This window comes from Lutra lutra, chromosome X (genome assembly GCF_902655055.1).
Source record: "Lutra lutra chromosome X, mLutLut1.2, whole genome shotgun sequence".
NCBI classification, from domain to species: Eukaryota; Metazoa; Chordata; class Mammalia; order Carnivora; family Mustelidae; genus Lutra; species Lutra lutra.
This window is the reverse complement of record NC_062296.1, coordinates 35,195,461-35,220,176: the sequence shown is the minus strand read 5'-3', so window position 1 is coordinate 35,220,176 and position 24,716 is coordinate 35,195,461. Positions and strand designations below refer to the sequence as shown.

At 43.9% G+C, this 24,716-nt stretch overlaps 1 protein-coding gene across 8 annotated transcripts in view; it reads right to left on the bottom strand.

Annotated features, from left to right (window-relative positions):
• CHRDL1 (chordin like 1) overlaps window positions 1-11,512 on the bottom strand; it is a 117,483-nt gene extending 105,971 nt beyond the window's left edge. For 2 of the 8 annotated variants that reach the window (XM_047716343.1, XM_047716346.1), the window contains exons 1-2: window positions 11,088-11,509; window positions 7,406-7,557 (exon numbers count right to left, since the gene is read on the bottom strand). In XM_047716343.1, the coding sequence (XP_047572299.1) occupies window positions 7,406-7,557; window positions 11,088-11,239 (304 nt within the window). In that variant the 5' untranslated portion in view covers window positions 11,240-11,509. Of the gene's footprint in view, window positions 1-7,405; window positions 7,558-11,087 lie in introns of all 8 variants that reach the window. The other 6 variants (XM_047716345.1, XM_047716344.1, XM_047716341.1 and 3 more) reach the window with 6 other exon arrangements.
• Between the last annotated feature and the right edge of the window lie 13,204 nt (window positions 11,513-24,716).

Below are 24,716 nucleotides of genomic sequence, written 5' to 3'. Positions count from 1 at the left end.
GTCCTATTTCTCTGGCAGTTGAGTTATTAGGATTGAAGTCTCTTTCAGATTTCCTCCGGGCTTTAAGACTTCACTTCCAGGTTATGGAAGCCAGGAAAAAGCCAAAGTCTCCATCCCGCATATTCAGCTTATTACTGTGTGTCTGGGGTTAGTTACCTTATTCCTACTTAGATCATTTGCCCCAAATTAATTCAAATTCATATATATTGAGCAGCCTCTACCATCATGGCCTTCCCACTATCTGCGCCTTGGTGGCTATTTCAATTTTTTACCAGTAGGTGGGCAAACTCAATGAGAAGGAAAGAGTCCATATTTCAAAGCATTTTGACAGCGAGTAAGGCCACACCACCAACTCAGATAAGAACTGGAGACTTCTATGAAATCTCAATTTATTGTGCTTTTCTAGCCCCCCACTAGCACAGGTAACTGGTAGTTGGTGGTATTCTCAGTCCTTACTATGAGGCCACATGGAGATCCTGTCACAGAAAGGCTGCTTGGCTGGTGAGACCTGACCTGAGTATTTTTCTGGCTAAAATAATCTCTTACATGTCATCTGATACAGGACTTTGGGTAAAAATCAAAGCTCTTGTTTGAACAAACAAGTTGTTCTTCCCATCAGCACCTTGGCAGCGTAAATCTCTGCTAAGGGACGTTTGCTTTCCATTTGGTCAAGAGCTCAAGATGTGGGGCGCCTGGGTGGCTCAGTGGGTTAAGCCTCTGCCTTCGGCTCAGGTCATGATCCCAGAGTCCTGGGATCGAGCCCCACATTGGACTCTCTGCTCAGCGGGGAGCCGGCTTCCCCCTCTCTCTCTGCCTGCCTCTCTGCCAGGTTGTGATCTCTGTCTGTCAAATAAATAAATAAAATCTTTAAAAAAAAAAGAGCTCAAGATGTGTTCTTGAACTTTATTCACAGCGGGGTCACCTTTGCATGCCCTGCGACAGATATATATATATATATATATATATATAAATAAAAATCCAGCTTTCGCTTCAAACAACATGGGATCTATCACCATTGCAGGTGCATTTTCAAGAATCTATTGTGAATTGACACAATAAACTAAACTGGTTATGAGGCAGGGCTTCATTTTAGTGAAATAATGTATACGTATGATACTACATATGCATAGCCGAGCATGGAAAAAAAAACAAAACACTAGGGAGCATGAGCAGGGGGAAGGGCAGAGCTAGAGAGACAGAGACAGAGAGAGAGAGAAGCATGTCCCTGCTGAGCAGGGAGCCGGATGTGGGACTCAATCCCAGAACCCTGGGATCATGACCTGAGCCGAAGGCAGACGCTTAACCCACTGAGCCACCCAGGTGTCCCCATTTTCTTTATATTTTATGTGTCTTCTGAATGTTTAAATGAGCATCTATTTTATTTTTTTATTATTTTTGGAGGTACCTTAGCTTTTTTATTTTGGCATCTATTTTAAGATCAGAAAAAAAAAACATGTTAATGTAAAGCTTGCTTAGGGTGTCTAATTACTGACAATTTAGTCTATGTCTAGACCATCTGAAGTTAAAAAGATCTAGACCACACTGCCTTCACACTTACAGAAAGACTTATTGAGTTATAATTTATTACTTGCCCTCTTCTTTTACAGAGTCAATAAAGAAAGGCTATTCTTCTTTCTTCTCTGAAACCAAGGTTACAGATGGTATCCTTGTACCACCCAAATGTGCCTTATTCAAACATCCCATGATCAATACCGCCTAAATGGGTGGGAGGTAGGAATGATATCTGTAGATGAACTGGAATTTTCTCTTGCCAGTCACTCCAGACTCCCTCTTTTTATTTTTTCAGAAGCACAAACCAAATTTGGAGTGGGAATGCTACAGTGCACCAAAGCAGGTGTTCAAAACATCTATGCTTCCGACTTTCTTCAGAGGTGCTCTATTTCATTTCATCTTTAAAAATGTTAGCTTGTGGCTATTCTTTCATATATAGCCTGTACCTAATCTTTTTTTAGAAGCAGCCAGGCTATAAATCTTAAAGGAATAATGCTCTTTTCAATGACCTTGGGACAGTGATAAAAGTCCAGGTGTGCTCCAAGGACCCAAAGCCAGAGCCTCATTTTCCCTCATCCCACCTCCTCAGTGCCTACTCTGGCATCCTTCACTTTGTCGTCCAGAGAACAAGAATTCTCAGCTTATAAGTAGAGAATCCTTCATTCAGAGAGCATGAATGACTCAACTGATACCACATAGCAAGCAACAGAACTGACCAGAAACCAGGTCTCCTGCCTTAAAGCACAGTCCTCTTTCCATTAGACTCTGAGGACATTCCAATCCTACTGAGAAATCAGGGAAATCTAAGAAGCATGGACACAGAGGCACATATTTTTAACCTTCCTCACAAATTTCCTTTGGCTTAGCTTCTTCAGGTTCCTGAATAACGTTCATGCTAGTCCCTTTTAACTCCCCAGTAGTATACCGCCTCTCCTAGGAATCCTGGTTACAAAGTTCTTTATTCATTCACTTGGATCACCCCTTATGTGGTAAGTGGCTGCCCTAAGCAAAGGAATGGGCTTCTATTCAAGAGTATGAACTTGCTTCCCTTAGAGAACTGCTAGAAGCAAACTAGTGTCATGAACAGAACACTGAATTTGAAGACCTGGGGTTTGGATCTAAGCTGACCCCAGAGCCTCCACTCCCAACCCCACTGGCACCCCCGACATAAAATAAAGAATCATTAAGATTGTACTTTGTGGGACACCTGGGTGGCTCAGTGGGTTATGTGGGTCATGATCTCAGGGTCCTGGGATTGAGTCCCACATCAGGTTCCCCATTCAGCAGAGAGCATGCTTCTCCCTCTCCCTCTGCTGCTCTTCCCGCTCATTCTCTCTCTCAAATAAATAAAATCTTTTTTAAAAAGAAGAATGTACTTTACAAAACATAAAGGTATCCAAAGTGGAGGTGTTCTCCCTTTCATCTACTTCCACCTACAAGAGCCTCTAAGACGTAAAGCAATCTACTCTTTTGCTTGTAATTCTTTCTGCCATCCAATAATGTCCAATCAAATGTCCAAGCAAGAAGCTAGAAGAGGAAAACTCAAGCCTGTCTGGTTTGTTTGCATGACAGAAGCTCAGGGTAGGCTCCGTAACAGGTTTGTTTTCAGGCAGATATTGGAAGCTTTTCTCCTGAAGAGAAAAAAATGAGTGAGATTCTAGTCTCCTGGAAGATCCAGCCAACACCTTGTCCAGCAGGAACGCACTCCACGCAATACACGGACAATCCCTCTCCCCAGAACCTTTGCCAGACCTGGCCCAGCCTGATCCTTTGGAAATACATAACTGAATATTCCTCACAACTCACTTGTTCCACCTCACTTTAATCCATCGTTCATTAACCACATTAGAACTGCCAAAAGAGGCAAACTCTTCAAGTGTGCCTGTCCCATATTTGCATGAATTATCATGCGCTGAATGTTATGCTCCTTTGAACTTCAAAAGAGCTTCCTGGCCTTTTTGACTACAACTTCAACAACAAAGCATAATGGAGTTCCTAAAAGAACCCCCCTCCTCCCCAACCCCCCAGCCGCCTCCGCTTCGGACTTCAAACCTTGTTGCTTCTGGACAGTAACAGACTTTTCTATAAGCCACACATGGCTCTGTCATCCATTGCAATGCACCATCAGGACTCCCTAGGTTCCAGAAGCCCACTTGTCTCCTGGGAGTGCAACATAACTAACAGCTAATTGGCTACTAGCAAGTGGCAGCCCTCCCTTTCCTTGTGAAAACAGCCTCCTGCAAATATGGCTTTTTCTCCAGACCTCTGCATATACTACACCAACTGAGTGAGCCTCTTTGACCAAATGGCATGCCCCCCTCTTTCCACCCTGATGCCCAAGACAGGAGAGCGAACAGACTGCAGTGTGTGCATTGATATAGGAGCTTCTACTGAAATCAACCCATGAAGGGTCAAAACCCTTTTGTAAAATGGCATCAGGCAGCAAGGAGAGACATGACAATGTATTACCTTTACACTTCTAGGTTTCCCGGAGTTCTCCCAGATTTTTATCCCTGTCATAAAAGTCATACTTGCCAAATGTGGAAACTCCAGAATAAACAAGCACAGAGATGAACAAAAAGAAGTCATGAGCCTACCACCCACAGATAAAAAAAAAATTAGCTCCCCACTGCACACTATACATGACTATAAATTTTAGATGGAATAGAGAACTATGGGTAAAACCCCACATTATGGAAGCAGTAGAAAAAAAATATTACGGAGTGAGTGGTAAGGACCTCCCTGGGAAGAAGAAATTTTGAAGCCATAAGGGAAATAAATAACTGATCTGACGACACCAACACTTAAAACCTCCCCATGGGCAAATCCATCTTAAAGTTTAAAGCAAAGGACAGATGGGAAAAATAGTATTTTAAATACAAAAGGTCACTAACAAGTTTCAATATAACAAAATGTTCATAAGTAAGTTCTTTTTTTTTTTAAGATTTTACTTATTTATTTGACAGAGAGAAATCACAAGCAAGCAGAGAGGCAGGCAGAGAGAGAGGAGGAAGCAGGCTTCCCGCTGAGCAGAAAGCCCGATGTGGGGCTCGAACCCAGGACCTGGGATCATGACCTGAGCCGAAGGCAGCGGCTTAACCCACTGAGCCACCCAGGCGCCCCCATAAGTAAGTTCTTACCGACCACAAAGACAAGCAACCTAACTGCAAAATGGGCCAGTCACTGAAGAAATTCAATTGGATTGAAAACAAATTGCAAAGATATGCCAGTAGTAGGAAAATATGGTCAAAGCTGTAGCATGACCCCCCCCATTAAATGGGCCACAAGATTAATTATACTTTTAGTAAAGGAGGTAGAGAAGGACACTCAGACAGTGGAAGTATAAATGGATGCAACGCATTCTGGAGGATAATTTGACAGTGCTCACTAAGGTGAAAACCCAACATCCACTCTGATCAAAAATACTTGCCTAATTGCCCAAAAGGTATTCATCAACACCTTAGTTTTAATAGCAAAAACTGGAAACAACCTCAATATAAACAACTAGTGACTGGTTAATTAAGCCATGGCACACTTATACGACGGGAAACTATGCAGGCATGAGAAAGAATACGGCACGGTTATACAGCAAGGCTCTGACGTGAAGGAGGCCCCAGACACATATCTGAATAAAAGTTATAGAAAATACATGTCGTACCCCATCTTCGTAAAAGAAAAAAAACCAACAAACACATACGTGTGTTTTTAGGACACAGAGAAGAGTTTGAAAGATCACATAGCAAACTATTAGTAATGGCTACTACCCCTGGGAAGGGCATTGGTAGCTGAGGGACGAACTTTCTTTATAAAGCCCAGATACTTTCAGATCGTTTTGGACAACGAGTATTATTAATTTTAAATTTAAGAAAATTAAAAAGGACTTAATTAAGCATTTCACGGGGCTCTCAAACTTATGATATGCACTGTTTTTAATGGTAGCATGAGAATATGTTACAAACATCGTTTATGTAACCAACCCCAAGTGGACAGGCATTTCCACTGCTTCTGACTTCTCCCTATTAGAGCTGCAGTATAAATCTCCGTGCATACCTTTTATGTATGTGTGTGTGTGCATCTGTGTGTATCAAGGCAACATACAGAGAGCATATGCTTTGAGATTTCCCCTTAAGTGGAGATAACTTAGCACATGTCCTCAAGACAGTTAGCTTGGGCATGGCCACACGGAATGACCCTGAACCGGTCATTCGGGGAACAACCATACCCTTAGCCTCATCATCTGACTATATCCCAGAAACAGTAGAAGAGAACTGGGGGGTCTAGGCCATCTACTATGTAATCATTTTGACACCAACAGAATATTAAAAGGGCTTGGGACAAATTCATGGGCAGGAGGGGCCTGTAAATATTTTTGAAGTCCTATTTTTCTTTGGTTTATCAATTAAGCTCAAGACTGCGTGGACAGTAATCTTCAAGTCTTCATACCTATGGAAGACTTCCCAGAAGAGATGGTCTTCCAAGAGTTGCAAGCTTTCCCTTATCAAGCCATCAGTAACAGTTTCTTCCTAAGAGAGCAAGGATCTTAGGCCCAGCTGGGTTGTTAACCGGAGCTGAGGATGAATGGACAACTTTCCTATCACAGCCACTCAAAGGAGAGTTTTCTGGCAGAAGGAGGTCATTTGAGGGAAACAGGAGAGAGAGAGAGAGAGAGAGAGACTGATTCAGAGTTTCCTTGCTGAAACCTGGGCCCTGCTAGACTTCTTCTCGTGTCCCCATCACGCTAGATATCACCACAGGTCACTTGTGCTCAGAAGCCTAATCAAAAGCACCCCTTCTCCCGGGAAGAAGACAGAGAGGAATATGAAAAGCACAGGGGGACAGAAACACACGTCATGGTGGAATGGATTTGGCACCGTTCTCCCTGTCAGCAAGCCTCTCGCCGGCTATAGTCGACTTCCGCTGATAAAGGAGATAAATGTGATGGGCTTCAGATGCTGCTGCAGCTCCTACCAGGAAGATTTTCACAGTTCCTCCTCATGAATAAGTTCAGTGGAGCAGAGAATGCCCTTCTTGGCCCGTCTCCATTTTGTGCTTCTTTTGATGCAGCCAAAGAGGGGAACCCGAGCAATGGCTTTTCCTTCCAATTTAGAGCAAGCGTCCACCCCAGAGAGGCCTGCAAGTGGCCCCAAGAAGGTGAGGCTCGTACTTTCAGCAGAAAGCTCCTAACAAGAGCAGCGATGTCAACGGTTACACATCAATCTCCCAAACGTGGGTAATTATACCCCCTTCCTGCCACTCGGCTTTCTCCAATGTGTTAGCCCATCACACGGATCGCTGACTTTCTAGAAATATTCCCTGGCTTTGCGGGGACGTTCTTTCAATAAACAGCATCCAATTTGCTCACGGTCCCTGGAATCTCAATTTCCTCAAAGGATTTTTCATCTGAATCCAGTTCATGTGAAGGTTTTTTCCTTCTTCGTTTTGTGGCATAAGGGAATAGGCAGAGCCTGCCTTACTTTTTCTTTTCTTTTTTTTTTTTCTTTTCTGTGTTATTCTTTTTCATAAACTGAAAACCTCTGCTGAAGAGTCTGAAATTGGGGAAAAAATCCAGCTCATCTGTCAGATATTTCTAGAGCTACGTAAAATGGAATGAGATTTGTACAGTTTAGAACAGGAAAAGGAAAGTAGGCTCGTGTCATGTGTTCTAGGAGATGAAAACTATATGAAAATCAGAAAAACAGCCCTAAATTTAGTTGGCCCGATGAAGAGCTCCCATTCTTTTATCAACTCATGCATAAGTCAGTAACATTCACTTTCTTCTCTTAGAATAATTGTATGGCCACATTTGGGCTAAATCACAATCCCTACAGATTATAAGCACATTTTCAAAGAAATTACAAGAAAGTATCATGTTTTTAAATCTCAAGACACTTACGTTTTACTTGCTCTGTTTTGCTTCCTTCTAGGAAAAGAAAGAACAGCAACAAGGAGGAGATATATTTCACACCTCCCATTTTCCACTTCTTTCTCATCTTCGCCACTGCAAAAGGCCACTCAAAACTTTCAGGGCCTGGTGTATTGAAGCGGCTGAGAAGAAAGCAGAAAAAAAAAAAAAAAAAAAAAAAGACTTAGGTCCTCGGAAACTGATGGAGATCACCCATGCCTAAACTTTTGACTCACCAGGGGGGAAAAATGCTGGAGAATTTATATTAAGTGTAAGCACTGTTTTCCTGTGTGAGAAAGAGCACTTGCCTCTCCTGTCTTGCAAAGATTGCGGGCGGGGTTCGGGTAGGATTCAAGCAAATGAGCATGCATTCCTATCCAGTGCTAAGGCTAAAATCCTTATAGACATATCATAGGAAAATAAAAACAAATTTTGAAATCATCCTTTCTAACAGAATTAGAGTTGATTCCTCAAGAGATTTTTCTTTAGGAGAAAAGGGAAATGGGTTTGCAAAATGGGTCCTTTGGCAACAAAGATAAAAATAATAGACACGGGACCCAACCAATTTCTTTCTTTTTTTTTTTTTTAAAGATTTTATTTATTTATTTGACAGACAGAGATCACAAGTAGGCAGAGAGGCAGGCAGAGAGAGAGGGGGGAGCAGACTCCCCACTGAGCAGAAAGCCCGATGCGGGGCTCGATCCCAGGACCCTGAGATCATGACCTGAACCAAAGGCAGAGGCTTTAACCCACTGAGCCACCCAGGCACCCCCAAACAATTTCTGAAATGCAAGTTAACTCAGCTTCAAGACTACTGCTACTATTAATCCTTCAGGGAGGAGGGGTAAATCGGTCAATGTTTCTCCTGCATCTTCTAAGAGATCTATAAAGATCTGCAGTTCGGTTACTTTTGTTGGAAAACATGGATGTAGTTAGCAAATGGATACAATTAAACGCCTTGACGGGTCAGACATATTGCTCTCACATGAAGTCCACTGCAAAACGGAAGGGACATTAGGCCAATTTATATAGGCAATGTGTTTGCACTGCACCACCATGCAGAAGACCATCAAAGCAACTGCAATTCTTTAAAGTATGAGACTTGCATTTCTTGTCTAAGGAGTGGAAATCTTAAGCTGTTTGAGCCTTAGAACACAGAAAGTTTGCTATCGCTCAGGTCTAGCCACAGGTCATTTCCATAGACTTTGGAGTTTGTAAAACCCATCCAGTTGATGGCTAGAAAACATGTAAATGTTCAAGACACTTCAAATTTCAATCTAGGGTTAACCCCAAGTGGGAACTGAGCGCACTGACCGTTTCTGAAGGGCCAACCTAAATATTGAGTATAAAGGCAAGATGATCCTTCCTTCTCCTTAAACAAGGGCCAAATTTTCATAGGACATGTTCCTAGCCTCCTGAAGGTGTTGTTCTGACATCTTGGTCCCCGCTGTAAGCTTGTGGTCCAGCTTTAATCGCTTAGCACATCTCTGTCCTTGGAGAGCTACCAGGTCCCCTTGAAGCAAATCAACACAGCTACCCACCCCAGTGAGGTTCTATCTGAGCCTACTTTAATAAGCTTATCCCCCAAGCCTTCGAGTGAGAAAGACTTTCTAACCGCTGAAATCCAATTTATCACAATCACATATGGATTCCAGGGGGTATTTTTTGAAACCACAGTTTTCGGGTCTCCCCATGCAAGAACCAACAGGGCTGTTTTTCTTGTACAATGGTTGGGCGATTCGGTGAACAGTAGCATTGCTTCATAACTCAAGCTGGCAAGAAAACAGCTCTCAGAATTTTTTTGCTTTTCTTGGGTCCCAACTGATGTTATGAGCAAATAGAAAAGTTGGTGACGAGAGAGCAATTAATCTCTTTTGGCGTTCCTGTCATCTGTGTGGCCTCCCAGGCTGTGATGGAGAACATCAGAAAATGAATCGCTTTACAAATATTCACTTTTGATTTACAAGATCTGAAGTCCTGTCTTTGTATTCTGTGCAGAAATATAAACTGAGAAGAATTCCCTCCCCAGGACTCCTCCCTGTTCAATGTCGCCTGATCCCTGTAACTTTTTCTTTTGGGGGAGGGAGGTGGTTTCAAGGCATTTGTTCGGACTGCATCAAAAAACCTAAGCAAGCATTGCTCAGCAAACATGCCGACTCTTATACTTGCAAAGAGCCAAACTGTCCTTAATTTTTCAAATTATACTTTGACCCAGTTAACTGGAGTTATTTCTGCATTAACTCTCTGCTTCACTCGGGCTGTTGTGCCATCAAACTTGCACTGACTCTCTTACAGGTTACTTAGAAAAGTAGCTCACAGACCTGTTTTGGGGGATCTAGCCCCCCACCCAAGAAAGCAAGTAAGAACACAAAATCCTGCAACTAACACTGGGAGGGGGGCAGAGGGGCCTTACAAAAGAACAAGAAACATGTCAGAACCTAAAGAAGTATATCCATTCAGGAACCTCTATGAAACAAGCATTCACAGAGTTCATTAGCAGCAAGCAAAGGGACTGAAGGCTCCTTGCCTGGCTGGAATCACAAGATAATCTGGGCCATCAAGTGTCAGAAGTTGGGACCTTCTCAGAAGAGGTCTCCTGGGTAGAAGAGAACCAAAGAGACATTCCCAAAGGCTGGCTAAGGGATGAGCACGGCAGCCAGTTCTTCACTGCCCACAATGTCTCTTTAATCCTCCCGAGAGGCTTGACTGCCCTTGTAAACTCACATTTGCTGTCTTCTGTGGGTCAGCCCGGGGGGTAGTGATTCTCTCTGGGCCAAACAACAAGAAGATACTGGGGTCTCAGGCACGCACCCATCCACTGAGATCCTCTTCCCACTCCACCACCCAACAAGAAAAGCTCAGTTCACTGGTGGTGGGTGGCCACCGAAAAAATGGCAGTTCTAGTCCGGGGTGTCTCTAATCAGAGTCAGTGCTTTCACTGCTGCTTATGAGTGACAAACAATGCCTTACATTTGGCTTACAAAACACCTTGCCAGCCATCATTTGGTTTTATTCCCCACAACTCCACCTTCAAAACGGGCACCCTGGAGCCCTGAGAACTCAACTGCCCATTCTCATAGTGGCAGGGCCAGCCGGGAGGGTCTGAAAGGCAAGCTTTCCAGGCCCTAAACTCTGGGAGTACCGTGCTGCTTCCTGAGTCCAGCATCACAAGCTCTGACCCCAGTGGTCTGGGCCAGAAAATGAGACAGATGTCCAGAGGGTAGAGGAGCCTCTTGCCTCGTCTGCCCTGTTTCATTAACTTAGCACAAATTAATCACCCGCAGGTCCAGGGCACTTCAGCAAGCGAGAAAAAAGCCTCTTGGGACACAAGCAGTAACTAAGGGGACTGCAGAAGCCCTTAGGTGGCTAGCCAAGTGGCCTCCCCAGGGCGCTAGAGCCTGGAGATAAGCAGGCCCAGCAGGGAGTGGCAAGTGGTGAGTTCAAATCCAAGGTCCCTAACCTGCCCGGGTCGGGCGCCTGGGAGCCCACTTCCAACCCGGTCCCTGGCAGCTGGACCCGAGAGCAGCGAGTTGGGGTGGCAGGTCCGGGGAGAGCGGGGCGCGCGGGGGGGGGGGGGCGTTCAGGGGCGGCTGGAGCCAACAGAAGACACCCCACCTGTGCAAAAGCTGGAAAGGAAGGTAGGGGGAGCGGACATCGGGCACTGCTCACTGACCTGGCCACTGGCCTGCTCCGTCTTCCACGCGTGCACGCGCTCCGAGCTCCCCGGGGCGCTCCTCCGAGGTCTGGGGCTCGCAGGTTGTGGCGAGAGCTAGAGTGCGCGCGAGGGGGGAGGGAGGACTCAAAAGTGGGTGGGAGGAAAAACATCACCGCCCTCACACCACGAGGGAGCAGCGGCTCGCTAAGCTCCCGGGGGCAGAGCTTAGGCGCGGGCGCGGCGGCCCGGGGCCACCTGCCCGCCCGCTGCCCGCCGCCCGCCGTCCGCTCCCCACTTGGCCGGAGAGGCCAGCCGCCCGGCGCAGGCGGGAAGTCCGCGGGCACGCAGCAGCCGCCAGCCCGCAGCCCGGTCTCCGCCCCGGCACAGCGGCTTTCCTCCTGCTCTGCGGGCCCCAAAGTTAAGAAATCGGGAGAAAGTGTGAGGCTCAGCCGGCGACTTTCCCATCACGCAGCGCCCCCACTGCACCCCCCTCCTCTGGCTAAGCCGGCGTTGGGGTCTTAAAGGGACCGCACCTCTCCTCCAGCCCCTCCTCCCTCTCAGCGCTGGAATGCACCTAGGAGCTCCCCATCCCTCGCGCGGGCGCTGGAGACCCCGGCTACCCTCTGACTTCCCTGTCTGGAAGCCCGCAACCCTTCTCCTCCTGCGCAGGGCCCCTCTGAGTGCACCTGGTCCGGTCCTGAGCCGGTGCGCGGAACGCAGGAGGAGCTGGTCTCTAAAAACTATGCCCCAGCAAGCTGCTTATCATTTCGGGGGTGTTTCCCAAATATACATCGGGGCTAGAAAAGTGGCAAAGTGTTGGTGTCCTTACACGCGGGGGTTGGGGGGGAGGACATGGGTGTCTGTATGAAGGGAGAAGGGATGATTTAGAAATCTGCTTCCTCCCTGTGCCCCATGAAAAGGGCATTTACCTTTAAGGGTCTTGAAGAAAACTTGGAGTGCCCCACCACAGCCGCCACTGTTCTAGCAGTCCCTGGGATTCAGAGTTGGACCAGGAACCCAGCCTTAAAATCACAATAGCACTGTGGCTAGTGCAAAGGTGTTTATTCGATGGACAGTAGTTACAAAGAATTCTCAGAATCCTCTAAGAGCCCCAAAGTGCTGCCTTGGCAGAAAGTACCCATTTATATTTTAAGCCCATAAATTTGGAGGAGAGCTACAGGGATTTTTTTTTTTTTTAACATGGAACTGGACCATATTGATATTACTAACATCTATATATCTTTATGGCTTGCAGAGTACTTTTGTATACATCATCATTACTTTTTAACCCCTTACGACCTACTTTGAACTATCTGTGGCCTCAAGTGTCAGAGTCAGTAGGGATCTTCTGGACCATGGAGCTCAACATCTTCATGTCACAGAAGAGGAAATGGATGGGGTGGAGGGAAGTGATATGTCCAAGGTCATGCAGCTAGTAAATGACAGATTTGAGATTCCATGTCAGGGTTTCCTGACTTTCAACCCACTATTCTCTGATTGTTAACCTCCAGCCTAGAGAAGAGGAAATGGATGCTCAGGGAAGTTGTAGCTTGCCCCAAAATCATATATCAGGAAAGTAAAACCAGAAAAATTGTCCCTGGAAATTACCTCCTTTTTCTTTCTTCAGAAGTGTTAATATCATCCAATTAACCCCTGCATTTGCTGGAGATGTTTATTTCACTGTTAACAAAGGAAAAAGGGCCCTTTCTAAAGTGTTGCCTTCAGGGTCCAAAATGTCTAGCTCCATCCCGCTGTTTGGGTAGCCATACATTGCCACATGCATTCAATTTGTGCCGTAGTGTATTAGTTTGAACTTGCTGATTTGTTGCCTTATAACTGTTCTCATGCCATTTAGTGTGCTGATGTTTTGTCTCACGAGACTCTGAGTTCTTCAAGGCAAGGACTGGTTGTTCAATTTCCTTTGTATCTGTGTTCCCCAACTCCCATCGTCACTGCCAACATGCCTAGAGAGTATATATTCAGGAAAATGGGTTTCAGGAACTACAAACATGGATCCTAATATGGAAAATCAGTAGACTCACTGAAATTTATAACTCGTCTGTTTGGCTACAACCACTCACTCCCTGTGCTTGATGTAATATTCTGATTACAGTGTAATAAACCATCCCAAAACCTAGTGGCTTAAAAGCTTAAAACAATTTTTTATAAAAAGCTTAAAACAATTTATTGTGATCAAATGGTTCTTTTTGCTCAGGATCTCTTCTATGCTTAGAAACTATATAAGAAAGCTGACAGAATTTTCTGAAAGGTTCTTCATTCGTGTAAATGCTGGTGGTCCTTGTATTAGTTGGTTTTGATTTCTGAATTGCAAACTCCAATTTGAGTGAGTCAAACCTAGACTTCCTATCAGGTCTTATTTAAACTAAACCAAGGATTATTTTCATGCCTTATTTTTTCCTATTAAATGGGGTTTAGAGCACAGATCATGTCATACTCCCTTCTTAAACTTTTTTATTTGAAGATAATTGTAGATTTACAATTGTAATAATTCGGAGGGATCCCAAATACCCTTCACCCCCCTCAATGGTAACATCATGCATAGCTGTAGTACAATATCTAGACAACCCATCCACCTTATTCCAATCTTATCAGTTTTACACCACCCATTTGCCTGTGTGTATAGTTCTATGAAATTTTATCATGTGTTGGTTCATGTGGCCACTGCCACAGTCAGAATACTAAATAATGCCAGCACCATCAAGATTCCCAGTGTTCCTCTTTTACTGTCCCTCCTAGTTTCTCTCCCCATCTACTCACTGGCAACCTCTAAGCTGTTCTCCATCTCTGTAATCTTGTCATTTGTGAGTATGAGAAATCTAGTTTCTCTGCATTCTTGTCAACTTTTATTGTTGCCATTATTTTTTAATTTTAGCCTTTCCAATAGGTATATAGAGACATCTCATTGTGGTTGCATTTCACATTTTCTTAATATCTAATGCTATCTCCCGTTTTTTCATTTATTTATTTGACATTTATGTATCCTCTTCAGAGAATTGTCTTTTTGTTGCATTTTGCACATTTTTTCATTGGAATGTTCTCTCACAGTTGAATTTTGAAAGTTCTTTATATATTCTAGATACTAGTTCTTGCATACATGATGTGAAAATATTTCCCAGTCTACAGTTTCTTTTCTCATTCTCCTCCAGTGGGCTTTCAGAGAACAGGTTTTAATTTCAATGAGGTTCAATTTATCAGTTTTTCTTTTTATGAAATTGTGTTTTGATGTGAAGTCTAAGAACTCTTTGCACAGCTCTACATCTCAAACAAAAATATTTTTCTTCTAAAAGTGTTACCGTGGGCGCCTGGGTGGCTCAGTGGGTTAAGCCGCTGCCTTCGGCTCAGGTCATGATCTCAGGGTCCTGGGATCGAGTCCCGCATCGGGCTCTCTGCTCAGCGGGGAGCCCGCTTCCCTCTCTCTCTCTCTCTCTCTGCCTGCCTCTCTGTCTACTTGTGATCTCTCTCTGTCAAATAAATAAATAAAATCTTAAAAGTGTTACCGTTTTAAGTTTTACATTAAAAAAAAAGTTTTATCCTTTAATCACTACACTCAACATGGGACTCGAACTCACAACCCCCAGATCAAGAGGTGCATGCCCTTCTGCCTGAGCCAGCCAGGTGCCCCTTAAGTTTTACATTTAAATCTATGATCTTTTTTGTGTTAATTTTTACACAGGTGTGAGACTTAGATCAAGGTTCACTTTTTTGCCTATGGATATCCAATTGCTCCAGCATGATTTGTTGAAAAATATCTTCCTGCCATTGAATTACTTTTATACCTTAGTCAAACATCAGTTTGGCATATTGGTTTGGCTTTATTTCTGGTTTCTCTATTCTGTTCCATTGATCTATGCATCTGTGTTCCACCAACAACACATGGCCTTAATTATCGTAGTCACATAGAGGCTTTAATATCAACTAGAGTGGTTCCTCCCATTTTTTTCTTCTTTGTGAAACTGTTTTAGCTCTTCTGAGTCCTGTACCCTCCTGTATAATTTTAGAATAAGCTTATCTATGTCTATAAAAATGTGCTCATATTTGGATCAAAATTGCATTATATTCATAGATGAATTCGGTGAGAACTGACAACTTCCATGTGTTCCATCTTTCCAATCCATGGACACAGTATGTCTCTCCATTTCTTAGGTCTTCTTTGATTTCATCCATCATGCTTTGTAGTTTCGAGCATATAGACCCTATACATGTTTTGTTTGGTTCATACCTACCTATTTTATTTTCTTTGGAGCAATCAGAAATGTTATTGTGGTTTTTAAAAATTTCTTGATTGAAGTAGAGTTGACAGAAAATGTCACATTATTTTCAGGTGTATAATATAATGTTATTGTGTTTTGATTTTGGTTTCCAGCATTTCTTGCTAGTGTATGTTAATGCAATTGCCTGTCTCTTGTGTCGCAGTACTGTGTATTGCAGAACTTGTATTCTTCTGATTTTTTTTCTAGCTTTATTGAGATATGATTGACATATAACACTGTATAAGTTTAAGGTGGGCAACATGAGAATTTGATATATTTATATATTGTGAAGTGATTCTCATAATAATGTTAACACATCTGTCCACTCACATAATTACAAATTTTTATATGTGGTAAGAACATTTAAGAGCTCTCTTAGCAACTTTCAAGTATATCATATGATATTATTAAGTAGAGTCACCATGATGTACAATACACCATCAGAACTTGTTCATCTTATAATTGGAAGTTTGTACCCTTTAACCAACATCTCCCCATTTCCCCCACCCCTCAGTCCCTGGCAACCACCATTCTACTCTGTGTCTGAGTTTGGCTTTTTTTTTTTCTAGATTCCACATAGAATTGAGATCATACAGCATTTGTCTTTCTCTCTCTGACTTATATCACTTAGCATAATGCTCTCAAGGTCCATCTGTGTTGTCACAAATGGCAAAAATGAATGTGAAAGTAGACATACTGAGAATGCTGAATACTGAACGCTGTTTTGATAATACAAATTTTACCCTTTTAAATGCTTCTTGTTCCATTTGAACTTGGAAAAGTCAAGTTATTTGATTACCTTTCCAAATAATGGTAAGACCCATAAAGATTGATGAGGAGTGTATTATGGTATAGGTTTGTGTCTTTATACAGAAAATCAGACTGACCTTGAGTTTGTATTAATCAGATATTTGATTCAATATTTAAAAGGGGACAAATCACTGTATAGACCTTTCAGGGCCCTGAAGCTATATTTTAATATGAACCTCTTTATTACTTGCCTATGTGCTTGTGTGTTACTAAATTTTTGTCTCTTTATTGTATTTTCTTCCTGCTTGTCATTTCTAAAAAGTACAATAATACAGAATTTGTTGTCATTGGTGTGGTTCATCTGATATTTCCAGATTTCCTCCTTTCAGGTTCATGGTCCAACTTTATCCCTCTTTCCTATTTTGGGTTGAGTTGGTCATCTGATTTGCTTTGGCCATTGAAATCAACAAAAATGATGTGTCACGTCTGGGTAGAAACTTTAAGAACCAATCCATCGGGGGCGCCTGGGTGGCTCAGTGGGTTAAGCAGCTGCCTTTGGCTCAGGTCATGATCTCAGGGTCCTGGGATCGAGTCCCGCATCGGGCTCTCTGCTCGGCAGGGAGCCTGCTTCCCTCTCTCTCTCTCTCTCTCTCGGCCTGCCTCTCTGTCTACTTGTGATCTCTCTCTGTCAAATAAATAAATTAAAAAAAAAAAGAACCAATCCATCATGTACCCCATTCCCTTCTTACCACCGCAGGAATCCTGAATACATATATTCAAATGAGGCCTGAATTTTTGAATGACTAAGATAAATATAACCCACAGCAGACTCATTTTGGATATCCAAAGTGAGTAGTAAATGGAACTTTATGTTGGGTACCTGGGTGGCTCAGTCGGTTAACCATCTGCCTTTGGCTCAGGTTGTGATCCGAGGGTCCTGGGATCGGGTCCTGCATCAGGCTCCCTGCTCCTCGGGGAGCCCGCTTCTCCCTCTGCCTCTGCTACTCTCTCTCATGAATAAATAAATAAAAATTTTTTTAAAAAAATGGAACTTCGTGAATTAAGCTTCTGGGATTTGAAGGTTACTTATTTTTTCAGCATAATCTGGTCAATTCTGACTGATTTTACCAATAAAAACAATTCTGTTTCCTAGAACTTTATGAAAACCACAGAAGTGAACAGAGAGAGTAGCTTATAGAATTTCAGAAACCAAGTTAATAGAAGCAGTTTTTTTTTTTTTTTGGTTCAGTGTATTCTTCCTAGTTAAGCTGTCATTTTCCATTTATGCTTATATCCCACAAAGAGAACCCGAGGTATTTTTTTTTAATTTGTGCTTTGTACTGTATCTGACAGTGTTTTGATAGAAATGATTTTCCTTTTAAGTGATTTTAACATATTTGTGGAAATATTTTAAGAAACACATAGGTTTATCATAAAGGCCATCAAAAAGGCAAGTTTTGGCTTTTAGAAAATTTTGTGGAAAATATTTATTTTAAAACCCAAGGTAAGGGGCATATGGGTGGCTCAGTCGGTTAAACATCTGCCTTCGGCTCAGGTCATGATCCCAGGGTCCTGGGATCGAGCCCCAAGTTGGGCTCTCTGCTCAGCAGGGAGCCTGCTTCTTCCTCTCCCTGCCCGTCCTCCTGCTTATGTTCTCTCTCTCTCTCTCTGTCAAATAGATAAATAAAATCTTACAAATATAAAATAAAACCCAAGGTAAGTTCATCTCAGTGTGCAGGATGATAGTAAATATCCAAAAAAATGAAAGATGGTACATTCCTTCATCCAAAATTATAGGGTGCCCACAGTTACCATGAATGAGTCAAAAGGACAGAGAATAACATACACCCACTTCTGATCGAAGATTTGTTTCATATCATTTTTTTAAAGATTTTATTTATTTATTTGACAGAGAGAGATCACAAGTAGACAGAGAGGCAGGCAGAGAGAGAGAGAGAGAGGGAAGCAGGCTCCCTGCCGAGCAGAGAGCCCGATGCGGGACTCGATCCCAGGACCCCGAGATCATGACCTGAGCCGAAGGCAGCGGCTTAACCCACTGAGCCACCCAGGCGCCCCTGTTTCATATCATGTAACTGCATTTTTGAGTAGTCTTACAAAGGTGTGTAAAACTTGTTAATCAGACATGTCATTAAAACAAACTGGAGTTATAATGTGTCCAAGTGTTATATTGTGCATAGAAAAATGCAACCCAGAGGGATAGAAACTGCCTTTCTGGAAGCTCTATTGCTATGGAACCTTAATTGCTTTCAACTGCCTTGGATGAGATAACTTACTGTAGGACCCCCCAGGTTCCCACAGTTCGCTAGAACAACCAGGAACATCCCAGGATATCTGTCTTTATTTTAAAGCAGGGTAGCAGAGCTATCCACTAGTATTTTCTCAGGAGAATGAACAGAAGTGACTATTCATTTTCTTGACCACAGCATCTAGCCCTCCTTGGGGAGATGGCACAATGCACTCAATCAAGAACCAAAGCTTTAGAATCAAGGGTACCTGAATTTGAGTCCCACCAAGTCACATACCTTTTTGGAGTCTGCCTCCTTATGTGTCAAAAAGGGAGGCCAAGAACGTTGCCATGGAGATTCAGTGCCTGACACAATGCCTGACATACAGTAGGCACTTATTGTTTCCATCCTTACTCTTCCCTCCCCACCCCCATCCACTGAGTCCAAATATGAGAGTTATTCCCCATTCACTAAAGTCCTTTATTAGCTACTCAAGCTTCAGTTTGCCTGTCTTTAGAAGAGAGTGAGGATAAAAACAGGAAAAGAAAACCAATAATTAGCCCAAATTCCCACCCCATTCTAGGCAGAGAGTGAGTTGGAGAGTAGGGTGCCAACATGCCTTCCAGTGGAAGAGTTAAGAAGCTGATGCCAAAATGGAAGACACACTCGCCTCACACACACAGGTGCACGAGCACCAGGCATTGTCATAAAACGTGCCAGCAAAATATCGTCAAATGTTAGATGCACATTTGGGCCTGACATCCTCTTCTCTAGCTTCATGGCACATGGACTAGAAAACAAGACACAAGTCCAAGTGGAATCACAAAAAGCCACCTGGATAGTCTCAGATCCAAAATTCCCTTGTTCTTTCAGTTCACGAGGAACGCATGCTTGCTTTTCGTTCAGTTAGGATACTGGCCACTCAGCATCAGAGCTCTAACCCACAGAATATGAGCAGGAAACAGAGAGTCCAGGGAGCTAAAATGGCAAACTGCTGACCCCCAGGTGGAGGAGAGCCAGCCGGCAGGTTTTGCCTGGATTGAAGAGGGATTTTTTAAAAAATTTTTTCAAAATCTGAATTGGTTCCAAATCACCTTTAATTTTCATCATTTGGAGATTTCACACAAAAACTTCGATTTCTGGTTCCTCTTAAAAAATTAGAACTGCTGGCAACATGGGGTTGACCTCCCTGCCCTCTAACATAGGCTGGAATTAGAGTATTGCATGCTACTCTTACCAACATAGGTGCTCACCAATTTTCACGGTCCCCATGGCTCCTATGTTCCTCTTGTTACCGGAAGGCCTGTCCTAGTCACTCAGATGACCTTTCTAGGCCCTCAAGGCACTTGGGTTTGAACCCCACTGTACACTGTACAGGGATAACTGGGTAACAACTGGCTCCCTGGGGAGGAAAAAAAATCCTGATTTGTAGCAATTTCTGATTTCTGATATGTAAATATCCCCAACATGGCCGATCTCAAACTACTGAAGGGTTGTCCTTGAGTGTGGAGTCAGTGAGAGATGTGCCCAATGGCGTCTCACAAGCTTGTGAGTGCTGGCGCCAGAACACCACTGGCTGGGATCCACTCAGGAAAGCTTCAGTGGGTAAATGGGATGGTCAGGAACTGAAGCCAGGAGCTCTTGTTCACAGGCTAAGAGTCAGAAATCAACCAGAAAGAGTCAGATTCAACACCTGACATGGAACCCATCATTAAGTCAACACTACTTCCTTGTTCCCTACCTCTTTTTAAAAAATCCCATGGGCCAGTTATGCAGGGTTTGGGCATGGGTGATCTGGGAGGGAGGTGTGGGCTGATGAAGGGTTGAGGCTAGCCTGATGAGGTCAGATGACAAAATACAGGCCCTCTTGACAGGACTGCGGAGTCCTTCTTGTCAACTGAATACTGGACTCCTTTTCTCTTTAGGGGAAGGAGCTGGAGGGAGGGGACCAGGGAAAGCAATGAGCTGCCAGTTTAGAAGCCACATTGGGAATGAAATGAAAATAGGCTGGGAATTACATCCTGAAAGTTCTTCTCACCCTAGAAATGCAGGGCTGCTGACCTCATGTAGACACGCAGCTGGCAAAGACCACAAGCAGGGACCTCATCCTCTCCCATTCCATACTGGAAAATGACTGAGTATGTATACAATAGTACCCTTGAAGATGAAAATTGTAAGGCATCTTAGAGACAATTTAGTCGTAATCTGATTAATTTACAAAGGGAGAAACTCAGGCCCCAGACTCGGGGAGGTGGGAGCCGGTTCGTGTGTAAGTGACTGTACTGGGTCTGGAAGCCAGGTTTTCTGCCAGCCAGTCTAGGGCTTTTCCTTCTACCCCATACTGTCTCTCAAGGAGTTAATAAGGAAAAGATTCAGTCCACCAACTGCTTGTATTTGCCAAACCAACAACATGAATAATATTTTTTGACTGAATCAACTGTCTGTTTAGGCATCATGTAGACAGAGTCGAACACTCATCTCCGGTTTTCTCTGTGTTTAGATGATTTTAAAACCTAGCAAGGAATCTGCACGTCCAGAGAGTTTTGCCAAGACAATCTGAAAATCTAAACAGCCACTCGCACATTGGCCCTATACCCGAGTGTCCACACCTTTTCCCCCCTTTTCATATTGGAGACAATATGATGTTCTTGACATAAGAGGAGGAGCAGCAGAACCAGGCTTGATCCTTAAACTGAGAACTAGGACTCTCAGCTCTAATTCTGTCTCTGCCTCGGAGAGATGGTATCCCAGCCTCCCGCCTCCTATGGGCCTCAGTTTTCCCATCTGTAAAATGCAAGAGCAGGACTCTCTGATCTCTCAGACTCCTTCAAATTCAAGCATTCCTTGTCAGATCATATTCCAGGTGCCTATTCACTCGGCCTATTGGTCCCTTCCAACCTGTGTTTCTCTGGCTGCAGGGCATTCTAGAACCCAAGTGTCAGAGACATCGCTGAGACTCTGGAAGCCGGAAAGACTTGGTAGTTGGAGCAGTTAACTTACACAGACAGCCCCAAATGTCTGTTCTCATTAGGGACCCCTCCTCTCGCTGCTTTTGAATTTCCTCAGTAACCTCTCAGTCATAAAAGCTGCCTGTAATCGGGGGGAAAAAAATCTCCAAGAATCATATCTTTAAAAATAAAAAGCCGAAACCCAAATGAACCTTTTACTAGATTATGGGCTCCAGTGCTTATTCCTCAAGGGACTCTTGTGAAATCAGAGACAAAACCTCAAGAACAATCAGACAAAGAGAAATGTCAAACTAAGGTTTGGGTTTATTTAATTTTATTGTTTTCAATTCCAGCATGAGTTGGGGGAGGGTTTAAAGAACACAGAGAAACCCACTCCCAGCTACAAAGTCCGAGTTCTCAACCATGTTTTTCTGTCACTTAGAGTTCAGCCTTCCCCAATATTAATGGAACTTTAACCAAACAAGAGTTTCTTTTATGCTTTCGGCCCCCACTCCCTGCTTGCTAAGTCCTGTGCAAACTTGCAGCAGTTTCCAAGCACACGGCTGTGAAATTAGCAGGGCTGGACTAATGCCAGTACAAACCAATTTATTGGGGTCCTGAAATTAACTAAAACCTAGAAAGCTTGATTAACTATGGCACAGCACAGCAAGGAGCATTGGCGGGGGTGGCGGGCATCAGGCCAGAGCATACACTCGGCGACTCTGTCCTGCCCCTCGATTTGCACTACATGCAAAAAGGAGTTCCTTCTGTGGACAGGGCTGTGTCCCCTCTTACTACTTCTCCATCCATAACAAAAACGCCATATTTTTTGAGTCCAGAAGGGAAAATGGTAGTTAGCGGGTCTTAGCTACCTATGTAATCAGCCAATCCCATAATAGTAGTTCTTGGGATTAATTTCATTTAATTTAATTATCATCTTCAGACAGCCCATTTGACAAGCTTGACTTTTTTTTCCCCCTGAAACAGCACGGGCTGAATATGCCTTTGAAGAATCACTTCAAGATCCAGTACTCCTGCAGTTTCTCTGAACGCCTCACCACGTAAGGTAAGAAGGAGAGTGACGACATGGCAAATCATTGGGGTTTAAAAAAATGTTGGTGTCCATGGAGCAAGCTTCTTTCCCTTCAGTTCCTATTGCAAACAATGCTAGATCCATCCTTCCCACAAAAAGGACGCCCCATCTCAAAAGTAGCAAGCACAACGTCTAAAGGCTCCTGTCTTGCTTGCCAGGTGAAGCCCTTGAAGGCCAAGGAAGGCACGGCAAGGAACCTTCTCAGCCTTGGGAACAATGAACGCATTGCTGTCAACTGATCACTTGCCAGTAGATTGGGGTTTCACGCTTCTGCCCAGCTGTCTTGAAACCCTGGCGTGGGCACAGTTGTCTACCACGTGGGCTTCTAGAGGGCCAACTCTGGCTGGTACCCACCCCTCACCATCCCCAAACCCCTGGCGAGGCCTGGATCTAATGCCCTACCTGAGTACACCCATGCTGACATTTCATAGTTGGCTCTGGTACAGCTGTACTGTTTTGGGAGGGTTGAAACCCTTCTTTGTCGCTGGGTAAACTGCCACCGTCCCACGAGTCCCCCAGAGTCCCCTGCAGCCTCCACCACTCCTGGGACCCCAGGACTCTCCAAAGGGTTAAGAGCTAGAATCACAGAATGCTTTCAGTGCCCAGCGCTCGTGGGCCTTCTGGCATCTTCTCCAATTGGTTATTTGCCCATACTGGGCCAGAAACTGACCACTTTGGCTATCACCTGAAGTACATCACAAAATGGTATCTCTGTTGCTGGTGGTGGTGGTGGGAAGAAACTGAAGGAAAGAAAGCATCACATGATCTTCAGGAGTAAAACAATGGTGTGTTTCATTTCTAAGGGGAGCCCTGAAGCCAGGAGCATCACCATTGCTGCCAGCTCCCCGGGTAGAGAGTGAGGAAGCTGCTGTTGCTGCTGTTTTTCTCCCTGAGCTTCCTTCAGGACGTGCTGGTTCCAAGGGACTGGGATCTGCCCAGGCTTTTGTATTCAAACCCAGATGGGGAAAGGAGGGTGACCAGACACAGAAGAGCGAAGTGAGCCTCAACACAATTCTGGCAAGTTGTATAAGTCCGGGCAGTGGGGTGAAAGACCTCAGAAATTGACTTTAGGAGACCAGGCCATGGTCCTGGTACTCTCCTTTGCTAGCTGTGTGCCCCCAGACAAGTTCCTTTACTTCTCTGGGTCTTGACATCTTCACCGATACCATCAAAGGACTGAGGTACATGATCTCAGGGGTCCCTTCTCATTTTGGGATTCTGTGGACTTGTGATTCATTCTTAAAAACTGGGCCACTATCGGGGCACCTGGGTAGCTCTGTCAGTTAAGCGTCTTCCTGTGGCTCAGGTCATGATCCTGGAAATCTGGGATCGAGCCCTGCTTTGGGTTCCCTGCTCAGTGGGGAGTCTGCTTCTTCCTCTTCTGCTGCCCCTCTCTCCTCTCCCTTCTCCCATCTCTCTCTCTCACTCACTCTTTCTCTCAAATAAATAAATGATATATTTTAAAAAAATACTCAGACTGCTATTATTTATTAGGTACTCATTGCATGTTGGGCATAATACTGAGCATGCTTACACGTCTTTTATTTTAGCCTTAGAACTACCGTATGAGGCAGGCGCTATTACTTTACTATTATCCCATCTTTTAAAAGTCAGGAAGCTCACACAGCTCATAACTCGAGACTCAGACCCATGTTTACCTGAATTTAAGGCCTGTGCTCTGAACCCTTCACTGTCCCATCCAGTCGTGTGTCCGTGTGTTCACGATGGTAGGCTACGTGTCTACACATGGCTTGGTATAATCACTGCTTCTCTTCCTTTTCCCCATCCCCCCTGACAGTGAATCCCTTGGCTCCCCTATCCCCAGATTCCTAGATCACCAGATCTGTGCCCACCATGTCTCATTCTACCCACCTCACCATCTTCATGTTGTTTCACAGGCAAATAAATAAAATAGGCAGGGGGCCAAAAGTAATGCACAGACTCCTAAAATAATAAATAGAACCACCGTCCCTCTTTAGAGGTTGCTGTAGGAGAGGAAGGCTGTCTGATTGTATTCATGACCCTAGAAACTGTTCACAAGCAGAGACAGCCAAGCCAATAATATTTAGAAAAATAACAAAAATGGACTGTATTTAGCTCTGTAGATGAATCCTGCTGGTTATTCATGGTTAAACATTAACATCTCAGCTGTTTCTGGCCATCTGAGTGACAGGCTATAGATTTGGATAAATGAGCCTCTATGAACCCAATTTGGCTCTAAATGTTTTAGAAGAAAATAAGAGTTATCTTCACATTAACAGTTAGTGAAACCAGAGAATATTTGTTGCATCTAGTGCATTTGAAGTCCAAAGAAGCCCATAGGAAAGTTCAGTTATAGA